The sequence below is a fragment of the Thunnus maccoyii genome, chromosome 7 (assembly GCF_910596095.1).
Source record: "Thunnus maccoyii chromosome 7, fThuMac1.1, whole genome shotgun sequence".
In the NCBI taxonomy this organism is placed as follows: Eukaryota; Metazoa; Chordata; class Actinopteri; order Scombriformes; family Scombridae; genus Thunnus; species Thunnus maccoyii.
Window position 1 is genome coordinate 34,757,205 of NC_056539.1, and position 16,075 is coordinate 34,773,279.

At 44.0% G+C, this 16,075-nt stretch overlaps 2 protein-coding genes across 3 annotated transcripts in view; one reads left to right on the forward strand and one right to left on the reverse strand.

Moving 5' to 3' along the window:
• The first annotated feature begins 1,446 nt into the window (after window positions 1–1,446).
• Window positions 1,447–8,530, forward strand: zbtb37 (zinc finger and BTB domain containing 37). Its single transcript, XM_042416151.1, has 4 exons — window positions 1,447–1,816; window positions 4,209–5,153; window positions 5,267–5,366; window positions 6,559–8,530. Exons 2-4 carry the CDS (start codon window positions 4,228–4,230, stop codon window positions 7,087–7,089), a joined length of 1,557 nt encoding a protein of 518 aa, XP_042272085.1. The 5' UTR covers window positions 1,447–1,816; window positions 4,209–4,227; the 3' UTR covers window positions 7,090–8,530.
• Window positions 8,531–16,070: 7,540 nt separating this feature from the next.
• serpinc1 (serpin peptidase inhibitor, clade C (antithrombin), member 1) overlaps window positions 16,071–16,075 on the reverse strand; it is a 15,399-nt gene continuing 15,394 nt past the window's right edge. For both annotated transcript variants that reach the window (XM_042416153.1, XM_042416152.1), the window contains one exon: window positions 16,071–16,075. This exon is cut by the window's right edge and continues 1,230 nt beyond it. The gene's annotated coding sequence lies outside the window, so the exon portion shown is untranslated.

Consider the following 16,075-nt stretch of genomic DNA (forward strand, 5'->3'; position numbering starts at 1 on the left):
CTTTGTTCTTTGTGTTGAATTGTTTTAAACTGTTGCCATGGTAACCGACAATAAAGATAAACATCAGCTTTCTTTTGTTGTTTTTCCTGCATTTCAATAAATATCTGAGTTTAGACGTCATTTCATCAAAACTCACTTAGAATAATAATAATAATAATAATAATAATAATAATAAAAAGAAACAGAATTTATTAATCTGGGTTTTATCAAGTTTATCAGATTTTAGCAGGTTTGGATTTTATTCAGTGCAGTAAAATAAAACATAAATAAAATAATAAATATAATATAAATATTGTTGTGTGTTTGGTTGATTGTAATGTTATAATATATATATATATATATATATATATATATATAATATTTATAAACTGATCCTCTGGTGTCACAGTCAGACGTTTCGTCTTCACTGAGACTGATGAACCGAATTAATATCAACATCCAGGAAGTTTGATCTAAACTGTGCAGCGACATTTATTAAAATTATTATCAGCATTAAAGGACGAATTCACAGTTTATCAAGTGTGTCATTAAACCAACAGTCAGTCTTCAAATGAACATTAAAGCTGTGTTTCTTGCTGTAATCATTCCTCCTGTTCATACTGACCATTAGAAGATCCCTTCATAATGACCTTACAATGGAAGTGATGGAGGACAAAATCCACAGTCTGAAGCTAATATGAAGCTTCAGCGTCCAAATGAGTCAAATCAAGTAGATATCTTTCAACGTTACAGTCTTTTTAGTGCCAAAGTTCCTCTTTTTGTTACTATACTTCCACCTGCAGCTCAACAGGGAAACACTGTCCGAGGAAACACAAAGAGGGAATTTGATGCTAAAAAGACTGTAAATGTGTCAGATATCCACTTGATATGACTAACTCAGACTGATGAAGCTGAATAGAAGCTTCACACAGACTTTAAATGACTGTGTGGACACACTGTGGATTTTATCCTCCATCACTTCCATTGAAAGCACATTTGAAGGATCTTTTAATATCCAGTATGAACAGGAGGAATGATTACAGACACCTGGCTGCTGGTTTAACACACTGGGAACACTGGGAACACTGGGAACCTGCTTTAATATTAATAATAATAATAATAATAATAATAATAATAAACTTCATACAAGTGATATAAATAGATTAGAACATGTTTGGATTCAATGAGAGAAATAAAATCTGACAATTAAATTAATACAAAATAAAATAATGTGTGTGTGTGTGTGTGTGTGTGTGTGTGTGTGTGTGTGTGTGTGTGTGTGTGTGTGTGTGTGTGTATGTTGAACTCCACTCTGCCAAACTCAAAGTGCCATGATGACCCCTCTCCTCACAGTTGCATGCTGGGAAGTGAAGTCTTTAAAGCGGTCGTTACGCCAGCGCTCCTGCGGGTCATGAACTCCAGCTCCCAGCATGCCCTGCGCGTTTTCTTCCTTCCCTCCTTCCTTCCTGCAGCCTCGGCCCTTCTGCCGTGAAAAAGGAAGATGAGCAGCAGCAGCCCACCGACACGGAACCGACACTGACCCGACTCCCTCTCCCAGCGGAATGTCGGCAGAGCGGCTGCTGACGGACCGGAGCCCGAGCTCAGCTACTGTTCCCCGGCCTTGAGCAGACACGAGTGCCGCTGGAGCCGCGGAGCTCCGGAGCCTGCAGGAGCGGCGGGTGGAGCTGCAGCCTGCCGGGCCGAGCTGAGCCGAGCCGAGCCGTCCTCTCCCGTCCTGCTGACGATGCTCAGCTGGCTGCAGGACTGAAGCCTCGACAGCACCGCACCCCAGACCAGACCCGATCTCCCCCTGTCCCCCCCCACCGCATCCCCTCAGGTGAGAGTCCGGCTACACACCTGGAGGTTTACCTGGTCCCCGGAGGCACACCGGCCCTGATCCGGATCAGGGTCCTGCTGTCATACCTGAACAGGTGTTGCAGTGGATTCAGTGACCGGGTTCAGGTTTACTGATGCTTTTACTCTGAGCTCAAACTGCCATCTGATTGGTTTTATCATCAGTTTTAAACAGGTGACATCACAGACTGTGTGACATCACAGACAGGTGAGTCGTGCAGGTATCAGGGCTACGTGGATAATAGAAGAAGAAAATAAACACACGTTTGTGTTTAGTAGCAAAAATCAGCAACAGTTGGACAGTTGAAGCTGCTTTAATGTGATGCAACAGTTCATGTTGTTCATTCATGAATCTGGAAAGTTGCAAATGTGTTGATACTTAATGTGTCACTGAGGTGTTTAGTAACATATTTCCTGTTTTTACCAACAAATTATGTGATTTTGCAATATAATATCTGAACTAAACGTAGCACAAAAAGTAAGGAAATGAGTGTTTGGTAGATTATTTCTTTATTGTAACGAAGCTTCTTGGTAATAAATCTGATACCGTTGGAAAGTCTGTTTATTTCCCTTTTAAATGGAGCCACATTTTTAAGGAACCTGCATTTGTGGGACGAGCAGCAGAGCTGAGGATGCGGGTTGCTCCCATGAAAAATTTGCCAAATCTTCTCTGCCGATGCCAAACAGCTTATTCTGCCGTTGACTCTTGTTTGGTGTTTGGTGGATGATTGAAGTTTGAAAGGTTATATTAAGATGTTCACACCAAATGCTGAGACCAGAGAGATGAGCAGACAACCAACGGGACTTTATTTCATTACAAACAAACTCAGAACGTCACCAATGCAGCTGCTTCAACTTCACACCCAAACATATTTATACCAAAAGCAGACGTGACTTCCTGCCCATGTTTTCTGGCACTTGAGTACGTGAGCCAAATGCTCACTTGGACTTTGACCTCTGGGAGTGGGTGTCTCTGCACCATTTGGACATTTCTTAATTTCTGCTGTGTGTGTGTGGTGTACTTTGCTCCCCCCTTTCCTAATATTTCCAGATGTCTCCTGTTTGTCTGGTGACCGGCGTAGGTCAACTGGATCTGGTAAAAGTTTTGTTTTCCCGGAGATTATAACCAGAACTTTCTAAAACTCCTTTAAAGGAGTTGTTTTCACCGATCCATTGGCGTTGTGCAACTCGTAGTGTTTTGTATATTACTTACTACAATTCCACACGCTCATCATATTTTCACTTCTACAAAATAAGACACATCGACAATTTAACAATTGATTCATTTAACAAACAGGAGCCTCAGTAGCATGTGGAAGAACCAAACACAGCCACAACAGCCTGGCTCCTCCTCCTCATGCTGGTCACCAGTCTGGTCACACTCTGCTGTGGGACGGCGTCCCAGTCTTCAACCAGCATCTGTCAGTTTATCAGAGACGACCTCCAGACTGGAGAGGATGGAACGGCCTGCCGGCTGTCCCGACCTCAACCCCAGTGAACACTTGTGGGATCAGCTTGGGCGCACTGTTGGTGCCAGACTGACCAACACAACCACGTCGGCTGACCTGAAGAGTGACCAGCATGAGGGGCACAACCCACATCTTCAGCTCTGCTGCTCATCCCACAAATGCAGGTTCCTTACAAATGTGGCTCCATTTAAAAGGGAAATAAACAGACTTTCCAACGGTATCAGATTTATTACCAAGAAGCTTCGTTACAATAAAGAAATAATCTACCAAACACACATTTGCTTACTTTTTGTGCTCCGTTTATATGACTGTTAATCTCACTGTCAGCACTGATAAAGGTCAGTTAAAGGTCGCGGTCTTGGTTTAATACACAGAAAACACACAACTTGTTTATTAACATTTAACCAAAACCAACCTGTTAAACACCTGAATGTCACCTGCTGTGATGAAGAGTTTGTGAAACGTAGTCAGGTGCTGATGCTGGTTCACACGCACAGAAACACAAATACAAACATCAACAAAACCTTCTGAAAGAAAGAAAGAAACCTAAATATCAAGAACTTTACGACAACTTTACTGAAACCGCTTCACCTGCACTTCTTCTTCTGGTGCAGTGGATTCCAGGATGAACACTGTGATTGGCTGTCACTTGATGATCAGTTATGTCAGCAGTTCTCTAGTTTGTCATGTTTCCACAGCAGAAACTCAACAGAATATTAATGAATGAATAAAAGAAGCAGCTAAAGTCAGTTTTGTGGGGAATCAACCTGACGACAATGTTCAGGTGTCTCCTCTGGCCACACCCCCAATCAGTGATGTCACAGCAGGCACTGTGGCGTTGACATGTGATGGGAAACGTCTGCTGTGACATCATTTAATGTTTGCATGTGTGTCCTGTTGTTGCAGAGCCCCTGCAGGCTGCAGCATGGAGCGCTCCGGCAGCATCCAGCTGGACGTCCCGGACTTCAGTAACTCGGTTCTGTCCCACCTGAACCAGCTGCGTGTTCAGGGCCGCCTCTGCGACATCGTGGTCAACGTGCAGGGCCAGAGCTTCCGTGCCCATAAGGTGGTCCTCGCCGCCAGCTCGCCGTACTTCCGGGACCACATGTCTCTGAGCCAGATGAGCACCGTGTCGCTGACGGTGATCCGCAACCCGTCGGTGTTCGAGCAGTTGCTGTCCTTCTGCTACACGGGCCGCCTCTGCCTGCAGCTCGCTGACATCATCAGCTATCTGACGGCCGCCAGCTTCCTGCAGATGCAGCACATCATCGACCGTTGCACCCAGATCCTGGAGGGCATCCACCTGAAGATCAGCCTGGCCGATCTGGACGAGGAACACACGGAGGAGGAGGCGGCACGGGGGTCCAGGGGCACGAGGACCCTGGAGGCTGTGGTGAGAGCAGGCGGCCATCACGGCGGCCTGCGACTGCTCGGCCCACGGGGAGGTGCAGAGGCGTGCGAGGCCGTCAGCCCGGCCGAGGAGCCGCTCAGCCCTCCGCCGACCGTGGACCACAGCGGCCTGGAGGGGCCCGGGGCCCCCGCCGGCAGAGCGGGCAAAGAACCGATCCTCCGCATCAACCGGGCTGGTCAGTGGTACATGGAGACGAGCAGCGAGCCAGAGCGCGCCGGCAGCGCTGAGGAGGGCAGCGGCGTGGACGGAATCAGGATCAAGACGGAGAGGATGGAGGACTGGATCGGAGCAGAAGAGCACCAGGAGGAGGGTGGGCCGGTGGAGGAGGGCACCACTGTGATGATTGACACGTCGGGACGCAGCACGCTGGTGACGGGGCCGGTGGGAGCGCTGGGGGCCCGGAGCGTCCAGCCGTCCAGCAGCTTCAGTGAGACAGACAGGTGAGACGCAGTGAGGACACACGTCCATTCTTCATCCTGCCTGAACTGTAGACACCTGATGACTGTGTGTGTGTGTGTGTGTGTGTGTGTGTGTGTGTGTGTGTGTGCGTCAGGTTCAGTCCCACCGGCAGCGTGGTCGTCCTGGCTGAGCGTCAGAGAGCGAAGAGCGAGTCTCCCAGCAGGGTGGATGAGCTGCGGCAGCCCAGCTCACAGGTACTGAAGAACCAACTTCTACTACTGCACAGGTGGATTATAATGTTTGCTAACTGTAGCTGTGTTCATGAGCCTGTTGGATGAAGTCCGTTGTTAGGAAATACTGAGACCAGGAGTCTTGTTTAACCAGACAATTACATCATATAGACGAGATGTAAACCAATAATCTTCTAAAATATATTCCCTCATGTGTGTTAGAGAATGCTGTCTAACATAATGCAGTAAAATCTGTGTTCTACCCCCTAAAAGGCCCATTGAACCTCTTTAGTTGCTGTTATTATTCCTAAAGAAACCCAGAGGTCACTAGACCCTCTTACGGGACCTCCAGATTCTCCCCAGTAGCCACTACAAACTAAACATTCACAGCAGTTTGACACATGTACATGTTCATCCAGAAAGATCATGAAAGTCAGAGAAAGTCAGTTTGATGCCACCTGTCCTGGTCTGGGTGGTACTAATGTCTGATTCCTGTCCTGGTCTGGGCGGTACTAATGTCTGATTCCTGTCCTGGTCTGGGCGGTACTAACGTCTGATTCCTGTCCTGGTCTGGGTGGTACTAATGTCTGATTCCTGTCCTGGTCTGGGTGGTACTAATGTCTGATTCCTGTCCTGGTCTGGGCGGTACTAACGTCTGATTCCTGTCCTGGTCTGGGTGGTACTAATGTCTGATTCCTGTCCTGGTCTGGGCGGTACTAATGTCTGATTCCTGTCCTGGTCTGGGCGGTACTAACGTCTGATTCCTGTCCTGGTCTGGGTGGTACTAATGTCTGATTCCTGTCCTGGTCTGGGCGGTACTAAGGTTTGATTCCTGTCCTGGTCTGGGTGGTACTAATGTCTGATTCCTGTCCTGGTCTGGGCGGTACTAAGGTTTGATTCCTGTCCTGGTCTGGGCGGTACTAAGGTTTGATTCCTGTCCTGGTCTGGGCGGTACTAAGGTTTGATTCCTGTCCTGGTCTGGGCGGTACTAACGTTTGATTCCTGTCCTGGTCTGGGCGGCACTAACGTTTGATTCCTGTCCTGGTCTGGGTGGTACTAACGTTTGATTCCTGTCCTGGTCTGGACGGTACTAAGGTTTGATTCCTGTCCTGGTCTGGGTGGTACTAACGTTTGATTCCTGTCCTGGTCTTGGCAGTCCTAATGTTTATTTCCTGTCCTGGTCTCGGCTGTACTAACGATTTGTTCTGCTTGTCAGGGGGAGGAGCACGCAGCGTTTGATATGGGTGGCTACGAGGACTACCTGAGGGAGCAGGTAGGAGACCGCTGGTTCCGCTACAACCCTCGTCTAACCTGCATCTACTGCTGCAAGTCCTTTAACCAGAAAGGCAGCCTGGACCGCCACATGCGTCTCCACATGGGCATCACGCCATTTGTCTGCCGCATCTGTGGCAAGAAGTACACCCGTAAAGACCAGCTGGAGTACCACATCCGCAAGCACACCGGCAACAAGCCCTTCCACTGCCACGTCTGCGGCAAGAGCTTCCCCTTCCAGGCCATCCTCAACCAGCACTTTCGCAAGAACCACCCAGGCTACACGCCACAGGAGGCCCACAGCGCGTCCCCGGAGACCACCACCACCTCTGTCACGTCCCGGGGCGGCCCGAGCGACGAGGCCTCCCCCAGCCAAGAGGAGCCCGAGGGCGGGGGTGGTGGCGGGAGCGGCGGCGGCGGAGGCCAGTACAGCGAGGGTCCCCAGGCCTCGGTGTCCACCACGGGTCCCGACTGACCCCGAGGGAGGGAGGAGGGTGGGGTCCGGGTCAGGGTGGGGGGTGCAGACCTGGAGGGCCGGTCTGATCCTGTTGCACCTGAAGCCAACAGGACGCTGAACCCGCTGAAGTCAAAGCAGCGACAGAAAAAGACACCTCAGAGTCAGAACTGAGATTTTTCCGCTTTAAACCGCATCTACCTTCACTAACCAAACCGAACAGATTAAGCTAAATGAAGAAATGCCACACACTCCAACAACCTCATACACCACACGATGCAGTGGTCCTCGTTAGCCTCCGTCTACTTTATGTTACAGATTTCTACTTTTATATTTACAGGTATTACAGGTTCACAAAGCAGCATCACAGCAGTCTGTCTGGTGGAAACTTTGCCAAACTACTCAGTGCCAGTTCAACATTTCAAATCCTTAATATTTGCTTTGAGACAATCTGGAGCAGCTGGATTAGTAATAATAATCCTGCTCGCTCTTCAAGTGCCACAACGGCGTAAAAAACATTCAGTTGCACAAAAAGGTTCAATGAGAAAACTACGACTGTTAAAGTTCAGGTCCAGTGTGATTGGAGTTTTTCAGCTTTCCTCTGTTATAAAGTCCAGCAGACAATCTGGATACACGACCCAACTTCAAACTACGTAACTGTTGTTATGACATCACATCCTGCATCTCAGTCCTGATCCTGGAAGGGTTTTTTCTTCCTTTTATCCAAATGATCCAGTTTTAAAACTTTTACATGTGGACGTTTGTCACTTTTAGGGCTACGACTAACTTATAATTTTATTGATTCAGTTTTGTTTACAAAATGTCAGAAAATACAGAAAAATCACAGATTTCACAAAATCATGCAAACAAGAAAGCCGAAGGTGAAACTCAACTATCAGAATCCTCACATTGGAGAAGCTGGAACCAAATAATGTAATTTTTGGCATCTTTGCTTGAAAAATTACATAAAACAATTCAGTTATTATCAAAATAATTGCAGATTTCTGTCATTAATTGACTTGTTTCAGCTCTAATCACCTTTATCAAACTCTTCACATCTAAATCACCAACTGGATCCATACGCACCACTTACTGCAGTATCTAAATATTAGATATAAAATATATAAATCTGAAGCAGAATCAGTCACAGAAATGTGATAGAAAGTTTTTTTACTCAAATGAATGTGAATGATTGATAGAAGGTCTAAAGGCATACTATACAGGATTTGGCCCCTCCTCCTCGGCTCGACCAGAGTGAGCTGAGAGGAGAGAGAGAGAGAGCAGCGGTGGTTGAGCGAGATAGAGAGTGAATTAAGAGAGCGAGCTGCATCCTGTCCGCTGTGGTACAGAGGAGAGATACGGAGCCATGTGATCCCGACCTCACACCCTGCGCTGTTATTGGCTGGCAGCTACACACCCACTGCCCAAAGGCCGACGCCCAGAAACACCCTGAACAGCAAAATAATAAGAAAATAGAGGCAGAGAGCAGAGTCTGTGTAGACACAGACACACACTGATACCTGTCGTATGAGTCTATACGATGTCTTCTAGGAAAATCCTGCGTAGTATGCCTTTAAACTGAAAACATCTTTTCTCATCTATAAATAATATTCTAAAGGTCCACTTACTTACCTATCTCAGAGCTTTGGACCTTATCCCATGGCCTTCTTCAGGTGTCATCATGTGACTTCAGTCACGATAACAGATGGTCATACCTGCAGGGCAGATCACAACCCCCCTGTCCCTGCTCAAGGACGTTACCTGGTGTTGAATGTGGATGGCACCCCTGATCCCCCTCCCGCTGTCTACTGACCCCCGGAGGAAAGCCCTGAGATACAGTCGAAAGCTCTGGGAACAGATTTATATTGATATAGATAGATACGTCTCCACGCTCATGTTTTTTTGTGGAAGTAAAAACAGCAATGGAATGAAAGTGAAGGACTCTGATCACACTGGACGTGTTAATTTGGCTGTAAAATGAATATAAATTCCTCAGAAATATGTTTTAGTAAGGTGGCAGTTAAACTCAGTTTTTAAAGATCTGGTCGATTAGATCGAACCATCTGGCAGCCTGTTGACTGAACAGACTCACAGCAGGAAAACTGGACGGCGTCCAGCCTCAGATAAGCTACACAGCTCAGTTACCTCTCATCACTACGCAATACAGCTGCTGCACTGCACTGCACAGCATAGCACCACCGGGGGGCGCTCTGATCCACTCACAGAGATCTCCGTCAGTCTTCTCAGATATTTTTATAAATAAGCATGTGTTGGATTTTTTGTTTTGTTTTTCTTGGACACTTTTTTGCTCTGACAATGTGTGTGACAGAAGCTTCATACTGGAGGACGAGTGTCACTACCTGATCAGGAACTTCTGTTGCAGTTAATGACGCATTTAATTAGCTGCACTCTGTTCAAACAAGTCTGAGCCATAAATGCAAAAACTGAGACTAAAACTAAAGAAGTCAAACAGAAGCTACAGATGATTGATCACTTTAAATCCAGTCAGAGAGAATAAACAGAAAAAAACATGATAGCTGTTGTCATTACCAAAAATGGAGGCAAGTTATGCTCTTGCAAAAAAAACAATATTTTGTTACTCACTGTACAAATTGTATTCGGCTTGTTCAGAGCTAATTTATTGCTAACAGAATGAACGCTAGGAGCTGTGAAACAGTGTTTAGCATTTAGCATCAGTTAGTTTCCCTCTGAAAACACAGAAAATCAATATCACGCTATGTTTTTCTTTTTAATCGTGTACATATTGTATTATCCTGGCTCAGAGCTATTACTACTTCATTAAACACCACAAACCTCCATTGCTAATGGAGCTAATGTTTGTGAGCTAGTTATCTAATATTAGTTGACTGTAAAACAGACGTTTAATAGGCAGAAAGTAATCAACGTTAGCTTGCAAGCAAACTAACTTTTAGCATAGTCATTGTGTACAAATAATTTCAAAGCTATTATAATTACACAACACACACCTCTATTTCCAAAAGAGCTAATGCTTGTACTGCTCAGCTAACAGCTATTTAACATTAGCAGTTATTGTTCTTAGGCAGACATAGAAATCACCGTTAGCTTGGAAGCTTTCCAGTCTTGTAATTGTGTAAAAATGTGACTGGTTTATTCATACAGACCTCCTCTGCTAATGGAGATAATGTTTGTGAGCTAATTAGCTACCTTTCTTTAGCTGATGTTGACATCACTGACACACAATACAAACTTTAGTCCGCTAGCAAAATGCTAAGTAATCTGTGTACTGAAGCTGTGTATTTGCTGATTTTTAGAAGCACTTCCATGTTTTTAAGACTGTTAGTGAACTCTTGTTCTCTGTCTCATTAGCCTAGCTTAGCACCAAGACTGGAAGCAGGGGGAAACTATTAGCCTGCCTCCAACATCTCCAAAGCTACATGTTGGAACTTTATGGATTTTATGCTACTGTAGTAACTGAAACTGTGGAAACTGTTAGCATAGCTACATCCAAAGTGAAGAATAACGTCCTTCTAGTTGACACTAGCTCTCCAGCGAATTTTAGCTTGATAGCTAACAGCTGCTCAGCTTTCCCAACCAGAATACAGTTTGCATATAATGATAATGACATTGTTCGATTAGTATTGATTAGTATTTGTACTGTACCTACTAGTTGCACATGTGCAGTAAAGGCGATGCGTCAATAACGACTGATGGTTCTGATCAGGTTGACATTGATCGGGTAGCGACAGGTTGAGGAGCCAGACCCTGTCAGACCACATGGATGTAGTAGCCAGGCTGTGGAGCTGGACTAAAAAAAACCCTCCAGAGGTCAAAGTTCAACTGCTGGAGGGCGGGAGCAGGTCGGACTACCTGGCAACCAAAGGAAAGACGGCGTGGCCACGTCGGCCCTCCAAAACACCAAAACAACTTCAGCACTTATCAGAGAGAGAGAGACGGGGTCACAAACTGAACTTTTTATAAAGAGAACACTGAAAAATCTACACTTATTATCAGACAAGCATATTTAAACTACTAAGATTTTTTTTGCATATGAATAATGTAAACGAGCTAGGAGTTGAATTCAGATACAGTAGGTAGCACACGGATCGGCTCTTACTGTTTTTCTACAGAGCTGTGAAACAGATTCTCAGTGGACGGTAATTTTTTTTGTATGCAAGTGAAGCCAGCGGCTCTGTCCTCACGCCGGCCGGCTGGACTCGAGTTTTCCTCCCAGATCCCGCCGCCGCCGCACTCACTCTTCAGGCTAAACCAGGAACTATCAGGTATACAGACTCTTCCCTTTTGTTCAGTGAATCGGACGTTTACCTTTCCCTACGTAGCAGACACTAATAGTTAAACCTCAGTGCGAGCTGCACGCCGCAGAAATAAAACTCGCCTGTAAACAAACAACAACTGCAGCAGGTAAGAAAGGCCTGCGAGTCGCTGCAGAAGACAACAGCACACAAACCACGGCTGGGCAATATGGATCACAAATATTAGTAACCGCCTTCAGATGTACCACAGAAAATACTGGCTTCTGATTGGCTGGCAGGTCTCCGTTAACACCCTACAGAGCAGTGAAGTGTGAGCAGCCGCTGGTTCCTGTTTTTCCTCGTTCTGTATTCACAGTTCAGATGTTTGTTTAATTGAACACAGAAACTCAGGACTCTCCTGATGATGTGACGATGCTAACAGGTTTATATTCTGACACCACTTCACAGTATTTACACTACAATACCCATGAGCCTCTGCTGCTGTTGCTATGGAGACAAAGCTGGCCAGAGGTATACAGAGCATAATGAATTCAAAACACTTTTTCGCTGAAGTTGTTCAAATTTAAAATCAGTTTTCTCAACATCGTGATCTTTAGCGACGCACGTGACAGAATTTGAAGCTCTGTGATTGGCTGTTTCTTGCTGAAATGCACCGTGGGACGTAGTTTACTTCTACCCCGAAACCTTTATGTCCACAGTCTTGTAGCTTCGACTTTTACTGACACAGTTCATCTGTTGTTGTGATGATTCAACAGGAGAGTTTCATGTTGATTGAACTGTAGAAGAGAGAACTGAGAGTCTCTGACAGTCTGAGAGAAACTGAATCAGACTTTTACTGAAACCAGAGGCGCCTGAAATATCTCCTCTCACTTCACATCTCTATAGGAAGACACGCCGACGTAGTTTCAGTCGGGTTAAAACTTCTAAATCTCAGCATTTATTGTCATAAGTCAGGACACCTCGTAGTTACTGCTCACATATCACAGAATCTGTTTGTACGGAGCCCCGAAGTCCTGAAAGGTCTGAACACACAAAATAAAAAAATATAGTTTTCACATCAGGTCACCTGGTTTATGAAGATAATCATGTTGAACTGAATGAAAAACAATCATGATTAAAGCTGCAAGCAGCGAAGATCGGGCCCTCGCACCTTCACGCATGTCGGGCCGCAACGCAGTCTGTTACAGGAAGGAGTTAAATATCACTTCCTGTGTCCACTGTGTGGCGCTAGAGAACACCCACTAATAACACAACATGTTGCTTTACATCATGTGTAGACCGCACCGTGTAAATTCCGTGTAAATCGGATGATGTTTGTCACACAAGGCTGACTTCCTGTTGCCAGTAGGTGGCGCTATGACTGATGAGTATTGACCAGTGGATGTGTTCAGGCCTGAACTCTCAACTATGAGACATTAATCATTTGTTCAGATACAATAGACCTTCGCACCACTCGGTACTCGGGGCCCTAAAAAGAAATTGTTAGCTAACATTTTGAAGACATGAGGCGTCTGAAAAGTCTGCTGACTGAAAATAATATTTAATGTATTTGGACGTGTTCAGTTTCAATCATTCTACCTTTAACCTTTTGTGTTTCATATCATGATGAAACATTTTTTCATCTTTTAATCTTTGCTGATCAAATTAAGCAGAATTTATTATTATGTCACGTTACAAACTAAACCAACCAGTTCATCCAAAACCTTCTTAAACCAGAATGAACCGGTCAGAACTGGAGCAGATATTAAAGTCTCTAGAAATTTGGCTTGAAATAGTAAAAATGAACATATGACGAGACTGTAGGCGTCACAGATCACGTTTTGATTGACATCCGCCGCGGCTACTGGGAGCTGGCTAACTACAGTAGCTAACGACTGGTTTTCCATGGTGCCGGGCCGTGCCGCTAACGCACTGAGCCTCGCCTCATTCACGGTTAATAAACAACATTCATTACACGTATGATTGTCACTAAAGGAGGCAGAGGAATAACTAAACATAAGACACAACGAGCAAGAGAGAGCAGGAGAGCGAGAGGGAGAGAGAGAAGCCATCGCTAACTGCTAAGCTAAGTTAGCTGCAAAGCTAAATGCTAAGCTTAAGTAAGTAGCAGATCTGAAAAGCATGTAAACAGCTGTGGGATTAAAAGAAAGTCACCAAAAGAGGGAGAGAGTTAAGAGTGCTTGAGCAGCACTAGTGTAAGTTTAAATGTTCAGCAGGTAATTATCCGCAGTAACGAAGAATATAAACACAGAAGCTCCGGCAACCAGAAGTGAGACAATCTGCTTATCGCCCAATTCAAACCCAACGTCAGGAAAGTTTACAGAAACTTCAACTATTTGGATTTGGATTGAAACTAAATTCTAATACTCTTTAGATGCTCACTATTACGTACATAAGACCCTAAATTACAGTTAGAAAGCTGGTTTTGGTTTCCAGCAGCTTTAAACAGTCAGTAAATGCTGTAACGTCTCATTAAGAACTAAACTGGTGATTTTTGGGTTGCACCGTTAAAACTGAGGGAAAGTTTAAGCAAGTTTAAACTTTAGTAATATGAGCTGGAACAGTTTTAGTTTTGTAAACGTGAAATTTAAACTTAACTGTGAATCCTTTGTAAATGTAGGTACAAACACATGTAGTTACTGTTCATACAGTTTGGAAAGAGCAGCAACATGATTTATCTTCAGTTCAGTTAGTTTTGTCAGTACATTACATAACTGTTAGCTATCAAGCTAACGTTAGTTTTGTCAGTACATTACATAACTGTTAGCTATCAAGCTAACGTTAGTTTTGTCAGTACATTGCATAACTGTTAGCTATCAAGCTAACGTTAGTTTTGTCAGTACATTGCATAACTGTTAGCTATCAAGCTAACGTTAGTTTTGTCAGTACATTGCATAACTGTTAGCTATCAAGCTAACGTTAGTTTTGTCAGTACATTATGTAACTGTTACTGTAAACTTACATCTTATCTCTACTAAGAAACAGTTTGTTGATACTGGTTTTAATTTAGTGACGTGTAGATCGTTTAGTTAATCATGATGCAACATTTAAACTTGTGAAATGCTGGTGCAGTGGGCTCCTGCTGTGTGACTGGTTTAGACCAGTTCTGACTGGTTTAGGAAGGTTTATTTATGAGTCTGTTCTTCAGACGTTAGCAGGTTAACTTACAGGTTTTAGTTTTAATTATAAAAAAGTTTTTCTTGTATGAAATGAAGCTCGCTGAGGAAGAGTTCGGCGTCATCGCACATTAAATGATATTTTCTAGTAACAGACTTTTCAGTCACCTGATGGATCAGTTTTGACATTTGACCTCCTGCACGTACAAAACAAGAAGTTGAGGTGAGCATGTTTATTACAGACATTTTAAGAAATTCTGGCTAAAATGTGACTCAGTAATTATTTCACTTTGTGAATTTACGAAGCAAAATGTATCAAGATTATCAATTAAAAACAACAAACATCCCAAATGCAGTTTTGAGGTGATGAAATGTTGCCCAGCTCCAACACAAAGCTCACACTTATGCAAGACATGAGTTAACCTGTGAGTAGTGATATCTGAAGATGATGAAACCAGTAAAACCAGTGTGAGCCAGTAGAAACCGGTTCAGACTGGGTGAGACGGGGTCATGTCTTCAGCACGTCACAGGTTTGAAAACATCCTGTCAGTCACGTCACTTCCAGCCAGTCACAGTCGAGGAATCTGAAGGAGGAAAAGTCGGATCTGAGTCGACCTCATGTGACCTGAAGCGGCGCCATGTTTACTGAGCCCTGCTTCCTGTTTACAGCCCGTCATCAGTCACCTCATCAGTTTATCCTTAAATTGAAGCTTTAAATATAATTTCACTTTTATTGGATCCTGTTGTTGCAGCTCCTCGTTAGTATAATATGATTTATTTATGAATTCCAACAAGGTTCAAAGATGTTTAAAGATAAAAAACATTAAAAACACAAAAATGTTAAAATCCTGAAATCCAAAATCACCACAAATTCAATTTTAATTCCCAAACAACAGATCAGAAAGATCATTGATGGTTAAAATAAAGACTTCCATCAAGTGAAAATATTCACATATATTAATATGTTTTCTGCTGTTAGAATTTATAATAAAGTTTTGTCAGTTTGAACAAACGTCGCGAGTAAAGACGAAGGTTTCAGTGACTCACAGCTCAGAATACGACTTTTCTTCTTCTTCTGTGGTTCCTCGGTTCAGTTCTGTTCCAGTTTTGTTTTCAGTCAAACTGTGAAAACGACCCAACCTCATCCTCATCATCCTCATCATCCTCATCATCCTCGTCTGGTCTTCATCATGTCTGTGAGTCGGTCCGGGCTTTTCTTCTTCTTCTTCTTCTTCTTCTTCTCTGAGCGACTCTGTTTGCTTTACAACCAAACGTCGGTTTCTTCAGCTTCAGTCTGAAACTTTGATTCTTTTTATTTTTGACTGCGTGAATCAGATGTTTAGTATATGAATATCCAGTAACCTTGACCACAACATGCCTAATTATGAATCATTTAGATATATTCACTTAATGAGATTACTCTTTACTGTTGATTCCTCAAAGTATATCCTAATATATCGAAGCAGAAAATGAGTCACAAAAAAAAGTTTAGTAAATTAACTTTTAATACTGTACATTTTTTAAGAGGAGGTACTTATAGTAAAGGAACCTGAAAGGTTTTATGTGAAGATCTTTTATGTTGCATGTCGCTGTTGCTAAAACATGTTGGTGGAGGGGGGGCAGGGTGTGTGTGGGGGG

Bases quoted from the DNA above. Each gene is read 5' to 3' on its own strand.
- zbtb37 (XM_042416151.1), top strand. From the start codon at position 4,228: ATGGAGCGCTCCGGCAGCATCCAGCTGGACGTCCCGGACTTCAGTAAC. The intron at 5,154-5,266 runs GTGAGACGCAGT...TGTGTGCGTCAG, and splicing joins AGCTTCAGTGAGACAGACAG to GTTCAGTCCCACCGGCAGCG. The intron at 5,367-6,558 runs GTACTGAAGAAC...TCTGCTTGTCAG, and splicing joins TGCGGCAGCCCAGCTCACAG to GGGGAGGAGCACGCAGCGTT.